At 45.5% G+C, this 19,750-nt stretch overlaps 1 protein-coding gene across 1 annotated transcript in view; it reads left to right on the plus strand.

The window, feature by feature from the left end:
* Positions 1-2,181: 2,181 nt before the first annotated feature.
* The window catches only part of LOC118373455 (phosphatidylinositol 4-phosphate 3-kinase C2 domain-containing subunit beta), a 64,054-nt gene continuing 46,485 nt past the window's right edge, over positions 2,182-19,750 (plus strand). Inside the window, exons 1-10 of the mRNA XM_052527128.1 lie at positions 2,182-2,464; positions 12,507-13,448; positions 13,739-13,839; positions 14,235-14,395; positions 15,315-15,435; positions 17,971-18,082; positions 18,214-18,293; positions 18,837-18,900; positions 19,149-19,295; positions 19,492-19,525. Coding sequence (XP_052383088.1) covers positions 12,600-13,448; positions 13,739-13,839; positions 14,235-14,395; positions 15,315-15,435; positions 17,971-18,082; positions 18,214-18,293; positions 18,837-18,900; positions 19,149-19,295; positions 19,492-19,525 — 1,669 coding nt within the window. The 5' untranslated portion in view covers positions 2,182-2,464; positions 12,507-12,599. The remainder of the gene's footprint in view (positions 2,465-12,506; positions 13,449-13,738; positions 13,840-14,234; positions 14,396-15,314; positions 15,436-17,970; positions 18,083-18,213; positions 18,294-18,836; positions 18,901-19,148; positions 19,296-19,491; positions 19,526-19,750) is intronic.

Consider the following 19,750-nt stretch of genomic DNA (forward strand, 5'->3'; position numbering starts at 1 on the left):
GAACTGGCGCGGGCACTAGAAAAGTCTGCAGCACCCGGCCTCCCCTGCTAGAATCCGAAGTCAAATGTCTGCTGTTTGCTGATGATCTGGTGCTTCTGTCACCAACCAAGGAGGGCCTACAGCAGCACCTAGATCTTATGCACAGATTCTGTCAGACCTGGGCCCTGACAGTAAATCTCAGTAAGACCAAAATAATGGTGTTCCAAAAAGGTCGAGTCACCAGGACCACAAATACAAATTCCATCTCGACACTGTTGCCCTAGAGCACACAAAAACTATACATACCTTGGCCTAAACATCAGCGCCACAGGTAACTTCCACAAAGGTGTGAACGATCTGAGAGACAAGGCAAGAAGGGCATTCTATGCCATCAAAAGAAACATACATTTCAACATACCAATTAGGATTTGGCTAAAAATACTTGAATCAGTCATAGAGCCCATTGCCCTTTATGGTTGTGAGGTCTGGGGTCCGCTCACCAACCAAGACTTCACAAAATGGGACAAACACCAAATTGAGACTCTGCACGCAGAATTCTGCAAAAATATCCTCCGTGTACAACGTAAAACACCAAATAATGCATGCAGAGCAGAATTAGGCCGATACCCACTAATTATCAAAATCCAGAAAAGAGCCATTAAATTCTACAACCACCTAAAAGGAAGCGATTCACAAACCTTCCATAACAAAGCCATCACAAACAGAGAGATGAACCTGGAGAAGAGTCCCCTAAGCAAACTGGTCCTGGGGCTCTGTTCACAAACACAAACACACCCTACAGAGCCCCAGGACAACAGCACAATTAGACCCAACCAAATCATGAGAAAACAAAAAGATAATTACTTAACACATTGGAAAGAATTAACAAAAAAACAGAGCAAACTAGAATGCTATTTGGCCCTACACAGAGAGTACACAGCGGCAGAATACCTGACCACTGTGACTGACCCAAAATTAAGGAAAGCTTTGACTATGTACAGACTCAGTGAGCATAGCCTTGCTATTGAGAAAGGCCGCCGTAGGCAGACATGGCTCTCAAGAGAAGACAGGCTATGTGCTCACTGCCCACAAAATGAGGTGGAAACTGAGCTGCACTTCCTAACCTCCTGCCCAATGTATGACCATATTAGAGAGACATATTTCCCCCAGATCACACAGATCCACAAAGAATTCGAAAACATATCCAATTTTGAAAAACTCCCATACCTACTGGGTGAAATTCCACAGTGTGCCATCACAGCAGCAAGATTTGTGACCTGTTGCCACGAGAAAAGGGCAACCAGTGAAGAACAAACACCATTGTAAATACAACCCATATTTATGCTTATTTATTTTATCTTGTGTCCTTTAATTATTTGTACGTTGTGTGTATATATATGTATATATATATATATATATATATATATATATATATATATATATGTGTATGTGTATATATGTATATATATATATATATATATATATATATATATATATATATATATATATATATGACATTTGTAATGTCTTTACTGTTTTGAAACTGTTGTATGTGTAATGTTTACTGTTAATTTTTGTTGTTTTTCACTTTATATATTCACTTTGTATGTTGTCTACCTCACTTGCTTTGGCAATGTTAACACATGTTTCCCATGCCAATAAAGCCCTTGAATTGAATTGAATTGAATTGAGAGAGAGAGAGAGAGAGAGAGAGAGAGAGAGAGAGAGAGAGAGAGAGAGAGAGAGAGAGAGAGAGAGAGAGGTAAGCATAAACCCTGGTATGCTGATATAACCTATGCAGGATAAAACAGGTGTTTGTTTCAGGTGTTTGAAAAATGCTAAATTCTCCAACTTCAGGAGTGGTGATCAGCCCCCCTATGGACCACCCCCAACCAGCCACATGTACTTCATGCCCCCTCTAAAATAATGGGTGCATGACGCCCTTGGGTTCCTTTAACATTTATTTAATAGGGAATAGTATTTAGGAATGTTAGTTTGTCTGGTTGCAGATTTTCACAGCTCTGGGGGTTTCTAACTGGGCTAGCGGGATCTCTAGGTTTGCTCAGCAGCAGTCACTGTGGATCATTTACGTATGAGTAAAGACAAAAAAGAGGGCGCTGTTACTTACATAAGCTGTCCGCCAGAGGTCACGTTCCTACAAGTAATTCTCACGCTCCCCTCCAGCCACACACACTGATGAGAGAGGGCGATGCGCAGCCGATCATCAAAACCTAAAACCTCAGCAACTCGCTTACAAAATAAGCGGGTTTTGGTGGCGAGAGCTGCTGTCTGTATTATTCAACAATTAGGGACGCGGGCGCCCTTTCGATTTGGTTAATGACAGATATATCGATAATATCAGACACCGGATACCACTGCCGAGGAATTGTTTGATATATTTTGGAATCATTATTTGAGCAGACTGAAAGCAGAATAATTAGAATATTATGGCACCAGTCCGTTGGCGGCCATAGATCTAGAGCAGGTAAGGGATTTTCCACCTGGAATTAACAATCAATGTCCACATACGTTAGCCTACAAATCCGATTACATATGTGTGTTTTGTTGCATGGTGTGTTTCGTGAGCAGTGAAGTTCGTAGCTCGTGTCTACTTGCAGTAAAATATCGACTGTGCTATATTGCTGCTCGAGCAGTGACGCTGTTTGGTGGCCGATGAAGCACCGTAGGCTATTGCTACGACTATTTTATACAATTATAGTTATGAGAGAAATTATAATAAATCCCCTAGGCCTAGTTTGTGGGCAATAGAAAAGCAATTATTCAAAGTGTAGGCCAACCTTAATGTGATGTCACAGTGTTGCAAACCTCAGCCATGCTATGGCTACACGAGTCAGTGTGACAAGTTAGATGGGCGCTACGGTGTAATAAACCACGCAGTGGTTGCACCAGCAAGCTATCTGCTGTGGCATTGTTTTGATGTCAAAGCTGTCAAATTTGTATGTAGTTGTATGCATCCGGCCATGTCATAAAATAGCCAACAAACAGTGATAACAAGCAGCTGCTGGTGTCCTAGGTTGCTGGGCGAATGGTGAAAATGTATATATAGTAGGGCTATTGGAGTTTTGACTGAGCAGGGGTGTATTCATTCCGCCAAATAGTTGGAAATGTTTTGCAACTAAATCGAGAGTTTCTATTTGACAAATTCAGGTCGGTCCCTCCCCGTTTCGTTCTATTAGCTTCCGTTCGACAAACTTTTTGCAACTGAGTAGGCAGAATGAATACATGGCATGGCACATTTGTGACCAGCTCGTGCACGTTATACGGTAGGCATGTAATAAGCAATTGTAAAAACGTGTCTTAATTATGAACAATCTGCAGACAATTTGCCAAGTTGTCAGAAGTATTTTGTAAGTTACAGAGAAGAAACGAGAACGAAAGGTTGCCAATTTATCCTCGCACATCACCACACACCTGTCTAATATTCTGTCTGTACTAATGAAAACATGCAGTCTGGCGGCTATGCTTGTCTCAGCCTCATGTGCCGCCTGATCCCGTGAGGCTATGCAATATGACCATCCGTATTTGTAATAAACTTTATGGAGGCTGGTGTTATCCTTTATATCCATGCGACCTTTGGAATATGGGATCCAGATGCCCCAACCCAGAACTCCCTCTATCTCTTTTCTCTCTCTCAAACTGCAGCTGCTGTAACTCCCAGCCCTGTAACAACTGACATAGGATCAGTTCTCCCAACACCAGTCCTATCCTTAAAGAGACAGGTCACCTTATAATCAAAGTCTTGTTTTTTTTCCCAATCATCTCAGTAGGAGTGTTGATCTACATAATAATCTGACCTAATATTACAATAAATAAACATCCTATCACTCATTCGCTTGATAAATGCAGGCCCTGGTCTAACGTGGCATAACGTTGAGTTCATATTCCTCAGTCTGTTGAACAGACCAGACCCTGCATCAGGGCCAATTCCACTTTGAGTGATGCTGAGACTCCAACAAAATGTTTACTTTAATATGTATGCCAAACCGAAACCAATGATTCGTAAAGTTAACCAAACCACACAACTCTATCCACAAGGATTTATTTGAACAATTTCCCCACAGAAAATTTTACAAAAACACATTTACTTAAAGAACAGCGCAGATGCAAGGTGTGGATATAGAATGACGATTTGTGTTGTTTGTGCCGTCATTCTGTTACCAAACTTTGCATTTGGACTACTTCGGCAAGAATGTGTCTTTGTCAAATTGTCTGTGGAAATTGCTACAAGTAGTCTTTGACACCCTCTAATTCCATTCTGGGATCAACTGTCCCATTGTTCTGCTCAGAGCAGAGGAAGTGATGCTCATCATCTCTATGATTGGTTATAGCTTAACTTTTATTATACAGTAGCTGTACTGGCAGAGGTTAGTACTGGCAGAGGTTAGTACTGGCAGAGGTTAGTACTGGCAGAGGTTAGTACTGGCAGAGGTTAGTACTGGCAGAGGTTAGTACTGGCAGAGGTTAGTACTGGCAGAGGTTAGTACTGGCAGAGGTTAGCCCTGTCATGTCAGGTAGGGTAACTGCCACTAATAAAGTTGCTTATTAGAATTCAGAAAATATCCACACCTCCCACTCCATAAATAATGCCTCTCCTATTCTCTGTTGGCGTTCTGTCGTGCAGCCTTGTACACCGAGTGTACGAAAAACATTAGGAACACCTACTCTTTCCGTGACATAGAATGACCATGTGAAAGCTATGATCCCTTATTGATGTTAAATACACTTCAATCAGTGTAGATGAAGGGGATTTATTTTATTTTATTAGCATCTCTTTTTTTTGTCTCCATTTGGACATATCTTCCAAAAGTCCTTAAACATTAAAATACAATATATAATACAATCACATGTTCACATATAAACACACTGTTACAAACAACATAAATAATACACTGACATATTGACCAGATGAATACTCTTAACAGTCTGAAAGTATAGATTGAGGAACCAATCTACCATATTCCTGCGCGATCTTCAAATTGAGTATATTTACGTGGTTCTAAAGTATTGTTTGAGTTTCTAAATTGAAGGAGAGGAAAGAGGTTAAAGAAGGATTTATTATCCTTGAGACATTTGGGCTCCCGAGTGGCGCAGCGGTCTAAGGCACTGCATCTCAGTGCTAGAGGCATCACTACAGACCCTGGTTTGATTCCAGGCTGTAACACAAACGGCCTTGATTGGGAGTCCCGTATGGCAGCGCACAATTGGCCCAGCATCGTTAAGGTTTGACCAGGGTAGGCCATCATTGTAAATGAGAATTTGTTCTTAACTGACTTGCCTATTTAAATAAAAAATAAAGGCATGGATTGTGTACGTGTGCCTTTCAGAGGGTGAATGGGCAAGACAAAATATTTAAGGGCCTTTGAACGGGGTATGATAGTAGGTGCCAAGCGCACCACTTTGTGTCAAGAACCATACGTAGGAACCATACGTAGAATGTATGCACACATGAATGTAAGTCGCTTTGGATAAAAGCGTCTGCTAAATGGCATATTTTTTTATTTTTTTTTTAAGAACTGCAACACAGTTTGATTTTTCATGCCCAACAGATTCCTGTGTGTATCAAGAATGGTCCCATCACCCAAGGGACATCCAGCCAACTTGACACAACTGTGGGAAGCATTAGTCAACATGGGGCAGCATCCCTGTGGAATGTTCTCAACACCTTGTAGAGTCCATGCCCCGACGAATTGAGGCTGTTCTGAGGGCAAATGGGGGTGCAACTCAATATTAGGAAGGTGTCCCTAATGTTTTATACACTCAGTATATAAGGTCTTATATTAGGCCCTACAGCGCAGCACTGTCGTGGTTTAGTAGTCTACCCTACACAACAAGACTGGCTGGTCTGACTACATTACAGCAACTTTTTGCTAATCTGAGGTCCTAACGTTTGTTTAGTGGGAGGGGCTGTAGCCTAGGTGATCTACCATGAGTGACAATGTCAGTCAACCACACTGTACACCACATAGGCTTTATACCAGAGGATTGACCAATGGAGCAACCTCTGCTGTATGTAATTACGCTGCAACAAACTACTACTTGTCTCTCCTATTGTTTTATTTGTTTGGAAAAAAACGATAGGCTACAGTAATAGTAGGTACCCTGCCTGGACTAATGCTGACCAATGTGACGCATTGCCATGGTTTCGGTCAGCACACTAACTCCTCCTACTGTGAACCTGAATACAGTGTAAGGAGAAGTGCGGACTAATTCTCTGCCTGATTGTGTTCATATTGACATTGACTCTATCCAATCCAGTGTACGGATACATGCAGATGCACACACTCACATCCGTGGGTATGCATGTGCATCGAATAGAGTGAGAGAGCTGCCATGAGATTCACTCTGGTGGGAGAGGAGGAGGAGGAGGAGGAGGAGGAGGAGGGAGGTGTGGTGCTGGTAAAAGTGTGACGGATCATTGCAGCGTCACAACTCTGGACCAGCCCTGCATGGCATCGGCTGGCAGCAGCAGAAAAGGTTGCAACTATGGCGACACACAGCAGCCTCGTTTTGTGTGTTGTGGTGTCCGTGTGTGGGGTTGGTGGGGGGAGGGGTGGGGACCATGTGGCGATGACAGCAGCCCCTTTGTCTCTGGCCTGCCAAGCCGTGTGAACGTGTCTGTCTGACCCTCCTCACGTGACACACGCGTCCTTTGTTCTTCCAATCTGGGACAACCCCCTCGAATTGAATGGGATTACATCCCTATGGGGACAGATTCCAGAGGGTTGGATCTGGCCTTGGCTCCACTTTCCCTAACCACCCCCTCTTCATCCCTCTCCAATCCAAACAATGTGACCCGCCTCCATCTCCACCCCTTCCGTCCCATCTCCTCAGCCCCACTCTGGGTTGCTCCCCCCCTGGGCTACAGGCCATGCAGTCTGCCTCCTGTATAGAGGATCCATCTCCACCCCCCACCCCCACCATCTCATTGATCCCACTCTGGTCTGCTCCGCCCGGGCTACAGGCCAGGTCCTGCTGTCTCCTCACCCTGGGACCCAAATGACTGACACTTGCTGAGATTGAAGGACAGTCAATGCATGGACAGTATAAGCAAGAATGGATTGAAGGGGTCTCGTGGAAAAATCATACAACATCTTCTTGGAGGGAGAGCCATTACAGCTGTCCTTTCTGACCACTCGGCGTGTGTGTGTGTGTGGAACATTTCTACACTCCAAAATGTCCAGAAATTTCACCAAAACAAAGCTGTGTGTGTATGACTCTCCATCTGCTGAGGTCTGGAGCTGAGCCTGTGTTTATATATGACGTTTGGGTCTTAGTTGGCTAATTTATTAAAGGGCACACTCACGCCTTAGCGGTCTCGTTCATTACAGTGATGGTGATCAACACTGAGTGTACAAAACATTAAGAAAACCTTCCTAATATTGAGTTGCACCCCCCCCCTCCCCTTTTGCCCTCTGAGCAAGCCTCAATTTGTCAGAGTATGGAATCTACAAGGTGTCGAAAGCGTTGACTCCAATACTTCCCACAGATGTGTCAAGTTGGCTGGATGTTCTTTGAATGGTGGACCATTCTTGATACACACAGAAAAGTGTTGAGTGGGAAAAACCCAGCAGTTCCAGTTCTCGACACACTCAAACCGGTGCGCCTGGCACCTACTACCATACCCGGTTCAAAGGCACTTCAACATTTACATCCTTCTTTAACCAGTTTCTTCCCCTTCATCTACACTGATTTGAAGTGGATTTTATTTCACCTTTAGGCAGGTTGAGAACAAGTTCTCATTTACAATTGCGGCCTGGCCAAGATAAAGCACAGCAGTTCGACACATACAACGACACAGAGTTACACATGGAGTAAAACAAACATACAGTCAATAATACAGTATAAACAAGTCTATATACGATGTGAGCAAATGAGGTGAGATAAGGGAGGTAAAGGCAAAAAAAAGGCCAAGGTGGCAAAGTAACTACAATATAGCAAGTAAAACACTGGAATGGTAGATTCTCAGTGGAAGAATGTGCAAAGTAGAAATAAAAATAATGGGGTGCAAAGGAGCAAAATAAATAAATAAATCAATAAATACAGTAGGGGAAGAGGTAGTTGTTTGGGCTAAATTATAGATGGGCTATGTACAGGTGCAGTAATCTGTGAGCTGCTCTGACAGTTGGTGCTTAAAGCTAGTGAGGGAGATGAGGGTTTTGCAGCTTCAGAGGTTTTTGTAGTTCGTTCCAGTCATTTAGCAATAAGGGATCATAGCGTTCACCTGGATTCACCTGGTCAGTCTGTCATGGAAATAGCACATGTTCCTAATATTTTGTATACCAGTGTATCTTTCGAATGTATTCCTGACACATCTCACCACCAACCCAGAATCTTAGAATGGAGCAGAGTGTTGAAATGGAAGCTGCATGCTAAGAGGGTGGATATTGGAAATGTATTGGGGAGTCTGGGAATATTTTTCTCCATACCTCCCCCTTATCCTCTCTTTCTCTCTCTGTGTGTATGCACATTTGTTGAAACACACTGTAGTGTGCAGTATCTGCTTTTCAAATGGCCCATAGAGGTTCGGTATTCTGAACTGAGTCAGCATGTTCTCTCCATGGGCCCTGGTCTTGACTGTCTGGCTGGGAAAGGGTTTATGTCATAATCTTCCTCCCATTCCTCAGGAAACACAAGCTACATCACAAGGCTCCAACTAAACAGATAGGGAGCTGCCTCCCTCCCTGATCCTTCTCTTTCTCTCTTTCTATCTGGTTTCCCTCTCTTTCTTTAGGATTCCGTCACGCACAACGTGCACGCACGCACACACACACACACACACACACACACACAGATTAATGCATACACACCCTTTGAGAACTTCCTGAAGGAGGGTGTTCTGGGCAGGAGGTCAAACTCTGGGTCTTTGTGGGAGTGGCTGGCATAGTGGTAACCAGGGTCAGGAGAGGTCGCGTGCCTCCATCCTCTGCTGTGAGGCCGTAACAGAGGCAGAGGAAACCAGAATTAAAGCTCTGCCCTTTGTCTCATATAGCTGAGACCCAACAGACAACACAGACAGACATCTGAGTGTTTCCCACACAGTGCTGGCCTCTGTCACAGAGAGAAAGTTTAAAGTTTTAATGCCACGTGCACAAGTACAGCTTGCCTTTCTTGCAAGCTCCAAACCCAGCAATGCAGTAATCAATATCAATGTAGCACTGAAAAGATTATTAGGTCAAACAAAAACACACAATAACATTTAAAATAAGAACACAAGAAAGTATGAAGCTATATTAGGGCTGACCCCATTTAGTTGACCAAGATTTATTTAGGTGAGCAGTCTAATATATATATATATAAACAGTTGGGAGTCTGAAGTTTACATACACCTTAGCCAAATACATTTAAACTCAGTTTTACACAATTCCTGACATTTAATCCTAGTAAAAAAATCCCTGTCTTAGGTCAGTTAGGATCACCAACTTATTTTAAGAATGTGAAATGTCAGAATAATAGTAGAGAAAAGTATTTCTTCCATCACATTCCCAGTGGGTCTGTCACGATCGTCGTAGTGAGGAGACCAAAGCGCAGCGTGATGTGAATACATCCTTTTAATGATAGACGAAAAAACACAAAGTACACTAAACAAACAAACAAAAGAACAAGATGAACGTGACCGCTATCAATACTGAGTGCAAACATGCAACATTCCATAGACAATAACGCACCAACCACAATACAAAACAGGCTACCTAAATATGGTTCCCAATCAGAGACAACGAGAAACACCTGCCACTGATTGAGAATCATATCAGACCAAAACACATAGAAACAGACTAACTAGACATGCAATATAGAATGCCCACTCATATCACACCCTGACCAAACAAAACATAGAAACAAACAACGCAAATAATGGTCAGAGTGTGACTCTGTCCGCAAAACCTAAACCTATAGGGGAGGGTCTGGGTGGGCATCTGGCCGCGGTGGCGGCTATGGCGCGGGACGTGGACCCCACTCCACCATAGTCATTGCCCTCTTCAAGGGCCTCTTTAGAGTGACGACCCTCGCCTCCGACCTAGGGTCTAAGACCCTAATTAAAGGCCCCACTGGACTGAGGAACGCCTCTGGACTGAGGGGAAGCTCCGGACTGAGGGCCAGCTCCGAATTGAGGGGCAGCTCCGGACTGACTGACGGCTCTGGCAGCTCCTGGCTGACTGACGGCTCTGGCAGGTCCTGGCTGACTGACGGTTCTGGCACCTCTTGGCTGACTGACGGCTCAGGACAGACTGGCGGCTCTGATGGCTCAGGACAGACGGGAGACTCTAGCAGCTCAGGACAGACGGGAGACTCTAGCAGCTCAGGACAGATGGGAGACTCTAGCAGCTCAGGACAGACGGGAGACTCTAGCAGCTCAGGACAGATGGGAGACTCTGGCAGCTCAAGACAGATGGGAGACTCTAGCAGCTCAGGACAGACGGGAGACTCTAGCAGCTCAGGACAGACGGGAGACTCTAGCAGCTCAGGACATCCTGAATGATGTCTTAAGATGTTGCTTCAATATATCCACATCATTTTCCTACCTCATGATGCCATCTATTTTGTGAAGTGCACCAGTCCCTCCTGCAGAAAAGCACCCCCACAACATGATGCTGCCACCCCCATGCTTCACGGTTGGGATGATGTTCTTTGGCTTGCAAGCCTCCACCTCCACCTTGGCTTGCAAGCCTCCGCCCTTTTTCCTCCAAACATAACGATGGTTATTATGGCCAAACAGTTCTATTTTTGTTTCATCAGACCCGAGGACATTTCTCCAAATAGTACCATCTTTGTCCCCATATGTAGTTGCAAACCGTAGTCTGTCTTTTTTATGGTGGTTTTGGAGCAGTAGCTTCTTGCTTGCTAAGCGGCCTTTCTGGCTGAGTCAATTTAGGACTCGTTTTACTGTGGATATAGATACTTTTGTACCTGTTTCCTCCAGCATCTTCACAAGGTCCTTTGCTGTTTTTCTAGGATTGATTTGCACTTTTCGCACCGAAGTAAGTTCATCTCTAGGAGACAGAATGTGTCTTCTTCCTGAGCAGTATGATGACTGCGTGGTCCCATTGTGTTTTTACTTGCGTACTATTGTTTGTACAGATAAACATGGTACCTTCAGGCATTTGGAAATTGCTCCCAAGGATGAACCAGACTTGTGGAGGTCTTCAATTTATTTTCTGAGGTCTTGGCTGATTTATTTTGATTTTCCCATGATGCCAAGCAAAGAGGCACTGAGTTTGACGGTAGGCCTTGAAATACATCCACAGCTACACCTCCAATTGACTCAAATGATGTCAATTAGCCTATCAGAAGCTTCTAAAGCCATGACATCATTTGTGGGATTTTCCAAGCTCTTTAAAGGCACAGTCAACTTAAACTTCTGACCCACTGGAATTGTGAATTATAAGTTAAATAATCTGTCTGTTAACAATTGTTGGAAAAATTACTTGTGTCATGCACAAAGTAGATGTCCTAACAAAACTATAGTTTGTTAACAAGAAATTTGTGGAGTGGTTGAAAAACTAGTTTTATTGACTCCAACCTAAGTGTATGTGAACTTCTGACTTCGACTGTATATAATAGAATATATATGTATATATATATATAAATATATATATTTTTTTATGGCACATCAGACACCGGTCGGATTCACGTCTATCTCAGTGGACTAATCCATTGCCGAGGCCGGGGGGTGGCACACCAGTAGAACAGTTACAGTTAATTCCCATCATTTCTAATCTACAATGTTTGTTTGGTTATAGTAATTTCTTTTAATGGTTTCAATATATTATTATTATGACAGTCTTCTACCATTCTCTTTGTCAGAGTGGACACGTTTGTTTGCTCACCGCACAACCTAGGCTACACTTGTGAGGAGAAAGTTTCTGTTTATGTCAGTCCATTTAGGAGTTGTCAATATACTCATTCCCGTTTGTAGAGCTCCTGTCAATGTTGAGTAAAGGACCCGCACCTGATTATACATAGAAGTAGGCCTAGGCTACCTAGCCTGTGCGCAAACGTAGCGTATTTTAAAAATCTTTCCAGCGCTCTCCCTTTCGATAACCACTCAGTTTAAAAAGTGGGGAAAAATGTCATGTAAACGTCATTAAAAATAGGTCGACTTGATTACTTCTTATTATTTATTATTATTTATTATTTATCCATTGTGCAAATAGCCTACAGCTATGTCTGGCCGGAGCTCACTGGAGCAGGAAACTCTGAGGGCCCCGAATATTTTATACAATGTTGCAAGTTCCAATTTTGATTTATATGATATTTATTTTTATTAGGATATTTTCTACCTGCAGGCTGCAATGTTTTTATTTGTTGGCTTTATGTAGGCTATTTTTTACATCATTTGCAATGGCAATAGAAGTTACATTTAGAATTATGATTAACCACGTGATAATGATAATGAAATGGCATCTGTGGTCTGAATGGCATAACCAAAATGCATCCCTCTGTCTCACTTTGACTACTTCCTCTTTTTTTGACTCTTTCTGATTACCTCTCTCTCTCTCGCTCCACAGAGCGTATTCTGAGGCCCATGTCTCTTCTCTGGAAGCCCTAGAACCAGTGTCATCCTCCTCCTCTTCTGTTGGTGGTGGCTTCCCCGTAGGACCATGTCGGCAGCACAGACTCAGAAGGACGGTGAAGGCCCCTGGGGACTGGACTCCCTGGGCCTGAGCCAGAGAGAGTTGGTAATGGCTGAAGCTCTACAGATGGAGTATGATGCCCTGTCAAGACTTAAACAGGACAAGGGTGGGGACAGCCAGGGGACCAGCTGCCAGGGGGTTGGGAAGTTACCTACGCTACCCCCGAGGGAGGGCCAGAGCCAGATCGATCGCCCCCTCCCACCCTGCCCCAGCCCTCTTCCTCCAGGAGGGAGTTTGCTAAGAGGGCTGTCTGGTTCGGACCCATTCCTCAACCACCTTCAGCCTGGGGGGTCCCACTCCCCACGTCCCTCCCCAGCCAGGGCCACTCCTCCTCTGGGAAGCTACAGCAAAGAGCCCCTCTATATCCTGGAGAGTTCAGGGAAGGGGGACTACCTGAACTCCAGCTATGGGCACTCAGGGTCTAGCTATGGTTCTCCTCTGACTCTGCTTAAAGGCTTCCCCCCTCCTCCGGATGACCCTCCTCCTGCTGTACCCCCAAGGACCCCTCTACCCCCCTCCACTGAGCCCTTCCCACCCTCCCGACGCACTGTGGCGCCCCGGGATGTCAACCTGTTCACCCCTGAGGTAGACCAGCCCAAACTGTCGTCAGGGGAGATGCACAACTACGAGAGCCTCAACGATGCCCTCTCCAAGCTCAATGGGGATTGGCTGGCGCCAAGGGGTAGGCGGGCCAACGGGGACCAATCAGGGAAGCCGGTGGCTCGGAGTAAGACCCTCCCCCCTCAGGTGCCCCCCCGCACTTACGTACCTATCCAGAAGAGCAACAAGAACCAGCGCAGAGTGTCGGCCGACCCGGTAACTACTCGCTCCATGACAGGCTCACAACCGATTCATTACGTCACTTTGCATGACACAGCATTAATTCACATCTAGTGTTGCCTCACACCCTCCCGTGTTTCCATAGTCAAACCTAGACACAAATAAATGATCCTTGAAAGGTCTAGGCTTGTCTCCAGCTTACTCCAGTCAAGGTCAGTCTATTCCAACTGCAGTCCAGTCCAGCTGTGTTCTGTTCCGTGACTCTGAATGCTCTGTTACAGTCAGTTCTGTGACTGATGGTTCCTGTGTCTGTGTGTGATTGGCAGGTGTCTCCGGCCCCCAGGCTTAATGGTTTCGGCTATGAGCTTTTCCAGGTGTCAGAGGAAAGAGATGAGGAGGTGGCCGCCTTCTGTCACATGCTCGACGTGTAAGTGTACGGTCCAATCCCAAATCAACTCCTAAGCCAAACGCCCTATGCACTCGTGGAGATCTGAGAGGATTTGATTGGTATATACCATATGGTGAAACTTCTACCTGGCCTATCAGAGGGCAAGATAGAGCTATTACCATATTGTTCACACCTGTCAGATCCTCTCAAATATCTACAAGTGTAGGGTTTAGGGGTTGATTTGTGATTGGACCCAAATTTACCCTCTCGCCCCAGTTTAGAACCATTCCTGTGCTGTGGTTTTGTTGTGGTTGTATTGTGGTCAGGCTGACTATAAGCAGTTATAACCATAACTGTGTGTTGTGGTTAATTCACAGTCAGCTATTTATTACCCTTTAATAACCATCCCTGTGTGGCGGTTGTGTTGTTTTCAGGTTGCGGTCGGCGTATCCAAGCAGCGACCCCTCTAACAACTCTGGGTTTGTGTGGTCGCCTTCAGTGGGGCCTGAAGAGTTGCAACAGGGGTTAGGGGTCAGCGTCAAAGTTACGGTCATCAGCGACCACATCAGAGAACCACTCACCTTCACCTGTGATGGTAAGATGCACACACTCCCACTCACTCGCAAACACACACACACTCACACGCCCCGCAGGTTCATCAGCACAGAGATCACTCACCCCTATTTTCATACACACATCCTCAGCGAATGTCCTGTCTGCTTCGCTCAGTCCTGAGTGGGAAAGCATGTGTTTGGAGTTCCCTTAATGGAATTACACTGACCGGATCCCAGCCAACCAACTGTCTAATCTGGCCTCATTCATCGGTCTGGGAGGAAGAGAGAAAGAGGGGGAGATTTAAGGGAAGGGGAATGGGAGACCGCTTTGGAAACATCACTGTTCATGCTATGAAGGTCTCCTCTCTCTCTACCCATCTTTCTCTCTCTCTACCTCACCCTGTCTCCCTTAATGTGTGTGAGACTATGTGCTGTGGGTACAGTAAGGTCAACTCATGACTCATGATGGCTGGAGAGTATGTTTGCTCTCACTCAGAGAGATCGAACTGGCCAAGTAAACAGTAAACATTCTCTCGCTATTTCTATCCCTCTTTCTTTCCCTATCTCTGTCTGTCTTTGTCTCTCTGTCTCACCCCCCTGTCTCAAAGTGGTTGTTTCCCTCTTATTCATTCTGTAAGATAAACTACAAAAGTCAACAACACAGCAGTCCGTCAGTCTGAATCATTTCTTCCAGTACATCTGTCCCTGTGACTCTTCCGGTCAATAGAATAGTTGGGTCGGTGTGCACCGACTCAGTCCAGAGAGGTTGAATCAAAGAACCCACACACCCACACACATCCACCTCTCTCTCTCTCTCTCTCTCTCTCTCTCTCTCTCTCTCTCTCTCTCTCTCTCTCTCTATCGCTTCACTCTCCCATCCACCCTCTCTCTCTCTTCCTCTGTTTTTGTTACTGTCATGTACTTGTAATTTACGTTCTGTTCCCCACGTCTCTCTCCAAGGGTCATCTACAGTGGACTTGTTGATCTACCAGACATTGTGTTATGCTAATGAGGACCTGGACCACATCGACGTCGACCACTACCTGCTCAAGGTCTGCGGTCAAGCTGAGTTCCTAGAGAAGTAAGGAGCACTTCTCTCATCCCTTTCTCTCCTCAACCTCTTCTCCCTCTCTCTGGATCTCCACCCCTCTCGCCCATCTGTCTACAGTATGTGTGAATGCTGGAAGAGGCGGCTGGGATTTGGCTTTTGAGTGTCTGTAAAGGGATACTTCGGGATTTTGGCAATGAGGCCCATTTGTCAACTTCCCCAGACTCTGATGAAGTCGTGGATACCAGTTTTATTAGCATTGGCTCCATGAAACTACCTCGAACTTCCTTCATACTGAACACAGAGACAGAGAAGTGGTGTCCACGAGTTCATCTGTCTCTGGGGGAAGTAGATAAAGGGCCTCATTGCCAATATCCTGACGTATCCCTTTAATTTCCTTCACTGCTGGATGAGCTCCACACATACACATGCCCTGTCAGTCCACACTCCATTGGCACCGTTACACTATGCTGCTTCCCCTCTTTCTCTCCTCCCACACCTTCCCTCTCTTTCCCTTCTTCCCTGCCCATCCCCCTCTCTCTCCGGGCTCCACGCCCACCCCATTATGGATGGTTGCCAGAGGGCAGTCTGCCAACTCTCTGCCCAGTAGAGCTCACCCTGGCTGGGCTGCGGCAGCGATGGTGCCCCCCTGCCCCTCACTCCTCCATGGAACAGGCCAAGCACAGGGTGGAATGAGTAGAGGAGAGCCAACTAATCATAACACGTCACCAGCCATGTTAGTTGGGCCCAGAGGGTGGGACTGGGAGGTAGAGAGCACATGTACACACACACACACACACACACACACACACACACACACACACACACACACACACACACACACACACACACACACACACACACACACACACACACACACACACACACACACACACACACACACACACACACACACACACACACACACACACACACACACACACACACACACACACACACACACACACACACACACACACACACACACACACACACACACACATGCATGCATGTGAATACACAAACAGCTGTTCTATATGACTGAGAGCCAGAGAAATTCCCCTCAGATAAACTGAGGAGAGCCTTGCCTTGGAAAAATCACATAGACCTTGACTATCCACTCGTACTCTCAGTGTTTGTGTGTGTACTGTATGCATTTCTCAACCTTGTGTTTCTGTTTGTGTGTGTTTTTGGTTCTACTATCCTTGTGGGGACCAGACGTCCTCACAAGGTTAGTAAAACAAAGGAAAAGGGGTTAGGTTTAGGGTTACAATTAGGGTTAGGTTTAGGGTTATTATTTAAGGTTAGGGTTAAGGGTTAGGGGTTAGGGTTAGGGGTTAGGATAGGAAAACGTGTATGTGTGTGTGGGTGTGTGAGTGAGGCCCAGGCTATAGGAATGCTTTTAGGATTTATCGAGAAAGAACAGGGCAGTGGGTTGGGGGTAAACTGAGGGAGAGAGAGAGCTGGAGTGTGTGTGTGGTTTGTGGTCCAGATATACACACTCATATGACTGAAGGCCTCAATTATGGCCGTTTTTTAACAAGCTCTGCTGATGTATGAGGGCCGACCTAAACCTCAGGGGATTTCCCCAGTAAAAACCGACTATTCTATACACACACACACACACACACACACACACACACACACACACACACACACACACACACACACACACACACACACACACACACACACACACACACACAGTTGTGGGCCAACGTGACCTTTCATCCCCCAACCACACACACCCTGACACACACACACACACTCCCACTCTTCTCTAAAGTCTTCCTCTAGAGAGAAACTAGCTAGTGTTTAAATGTGTTTTACAGTAAGCTCCATTCCTGTCCAGTGAATCTGAGCATATATATGTGTGTGTGTGTGTGTGTGCGCGCACCATGTTTCTGAGTCTGCACGTGTGTGTGTTTTATTTCTAGCTCAGAGCAGCTGCACATATGTGTGTATGTCTGTCTTTCCATTTGTTTTTATTTTCCTTGTTCGTGTGTGTGTGTGTGTGTGTGTGTGTGTGTGTGTGTGTGTGTGTGTGTGTGTGTGTGTGTGTGTGTGTGTGTGTGTGTGTGTGTGTGTGTGTGTGTGTGTGTGTGTGTGTGTGTGTGTGTGTGTGTGTGTGTGTGTGGGGACATGGCTGAGCAGCAGCAGGAAGTGGGTTTTCCCCTGACAACCTGCAGCTGGTAAAATAGGTTAGGACTTCCTCTGTGTGCTGAGGTCATGGTTTGTTACACAGCTTTGTCAATCCCAGGGTTTGACAGTAGCAGAGACGGAAGAGGAAACAAGACAGCCCACGCCTTCCTTTTTTTCTGTTTCAATAGAAATCCATGAACTAATTAGACCGAACCCAGCTGCTTTCGCATTGGTATCTATTGGAGAGCCACCCCCTTAAGTAGACAGGAACTGCAATTTTTTGTTTTTGAAATGGTAAATGGCCTGAGTGAACTATCTTAATTTATCCATCATCTTTGACAGTAGCAGGGTTTATGCTATATCTCTCTCTCTCTCTCTCTCTCTCTCTCTCTCTCTCTCTCTCTCTCTCTCTCTCTCTCCCCTCAGTTCCCAGACGTTGGCAGAGTTGGAGTATATCCAGCTGTGTCTGAAGTTTGACTGGGACATCCGTCTTTTCCTTACCAAGAGAGGCTCTATCAACACAGAACTGGGCCGCACGGTGTGCACACCCATGCCCACACACACGACACTCCCACACACATGGCACACAACATGCATGCACACGACACACACACACACACAGACAATCGTACACACACACTCATCGTGCCATTATGTTGTGATTGACAGGATGATGATGATGACACGCCCTCTACGATGAACCACGGCATTCTGCTGCAGGAACGACCAATCAGACAGACCGTTACTAGGTGAGGGGGAGGGGCCTAGATTTCTCACGCCACAAATTGCATTAGAAAGCAGTTAAAGGCCTTAAGCTGGGACTTTCATACCCTTGACAGTAGCTAGTTTCTGTCCAATTGGGGACAGATTTTCACGCGAATATTCTGAAATCCGCATAAAAACAATATGCGCATTTTCCCAACAGAAATGTGTTTCCATCATAATTGACTTGATGCGGATTAAAGGCTGTGCGTAATGATGCAATGCACATCAAAACAACATTTTCATGGGGGGACCACATATGTCATAGCGTGGCTCCAAGCATTTGCCGATGTGATGGTTATTTTATCAATATTTGCACATAAAGTGGTTTCCACCGCCATTTGTTGCATAAGAAATGTTTTACCGACTCAAAAAGATCCCACCTCGTCTCGTGTGTTTTGTTCCGTCGACATTTGGAAAGTTTACAGACAAACTTGAAGGTTTCCAAATTCTGACTTGCACTTTACTCTCGTGCAAAGGTTGGATAGAAACCTGGTTAGTGTTGTTGATATTGACTTGTGTTTGAACAGAGAGGCTTTGACTCTGCTCCTGGATACCTTTCACAACGAGGCTGAGTCCTTTCTACTATCAGAGGTAACCTACTACACACGCGCACACAAGCACGCATACGCACGCAGGCACAGCGACACACACAAATGCACATGCACGCACGCACACACACACACACACACACACACACGCTGTCTCTCACACACACACACACACACACACACACACACACACACACACACAAAAACAAAAGCAAACATGTTTGGCTCTTCTTATTTTGAAAGTGTATGTGTGAGGTTGAAATCGCTCTATTCTCCCTCCCCCCTCTGAAGGTGGAGCTTGTGTTGCATGTGGAACGGTTGGTCCAATCAGTGAAGGCTCTCTGCAGCTCGCTGGCTGCTGTGGAAACGCCTGACATCACTTCCGCCCTCAACCAGCTCCCAGCATGCCCCTGTCGTCTGCAGCCTAGAGTCCAGAAGGTAAACACATACACACACTGCCACATTTCAGATAGAAATTACCTTTTGGCACAGCTCTAACCTTAAAAAACAAAACTGAGCTTAGATCAGATATAAATTCATTACCCACACAGTATTCTGTACTCCTGTAACTCCAGAACCAAGGTTAGTCCATTTGTTGAATGCGTTCTGTAACTGTGTGAGTGTCTCTTCACAGGATCCGTCACTGCTGGCCATCAAAGAGAACAGAGGTAGGTTCCTCGTGTCTTACTGTGCCACAACGCAGAATATAACACACACACAAATACTGTAGCGTAGGGGATGAAAGACAGGACAGGCGGAGGGGAAGAGGAAGGAGAAAGAAGACAGAGCGAGGATGGGAAAGAGAAGAGGAAGTACGGACGGGGAGGAAGGAAGGAGATGATATGGCACTGTAGATGGGAGAAATAGGACAGATGGAGAGGAGGATCGCCGGA

The sequence above is a fragment of the Oncorhynchus keta genome, chromosome 10, assembly GCF_023373465.1.
Source record: "Oncorhynchus keta strain PuntledgeMale-10-30-2019 chromosome 10, Oket_V2, whole genome shotgun sequence".
In the NCBI taxonomy this organism is placed as follows: Eukaryota; Metazoa; Chordata; class Actinopteri; order Salmoniformes; family Salmonidae; genus Oncorhynchus; species Oncorhynchus keta.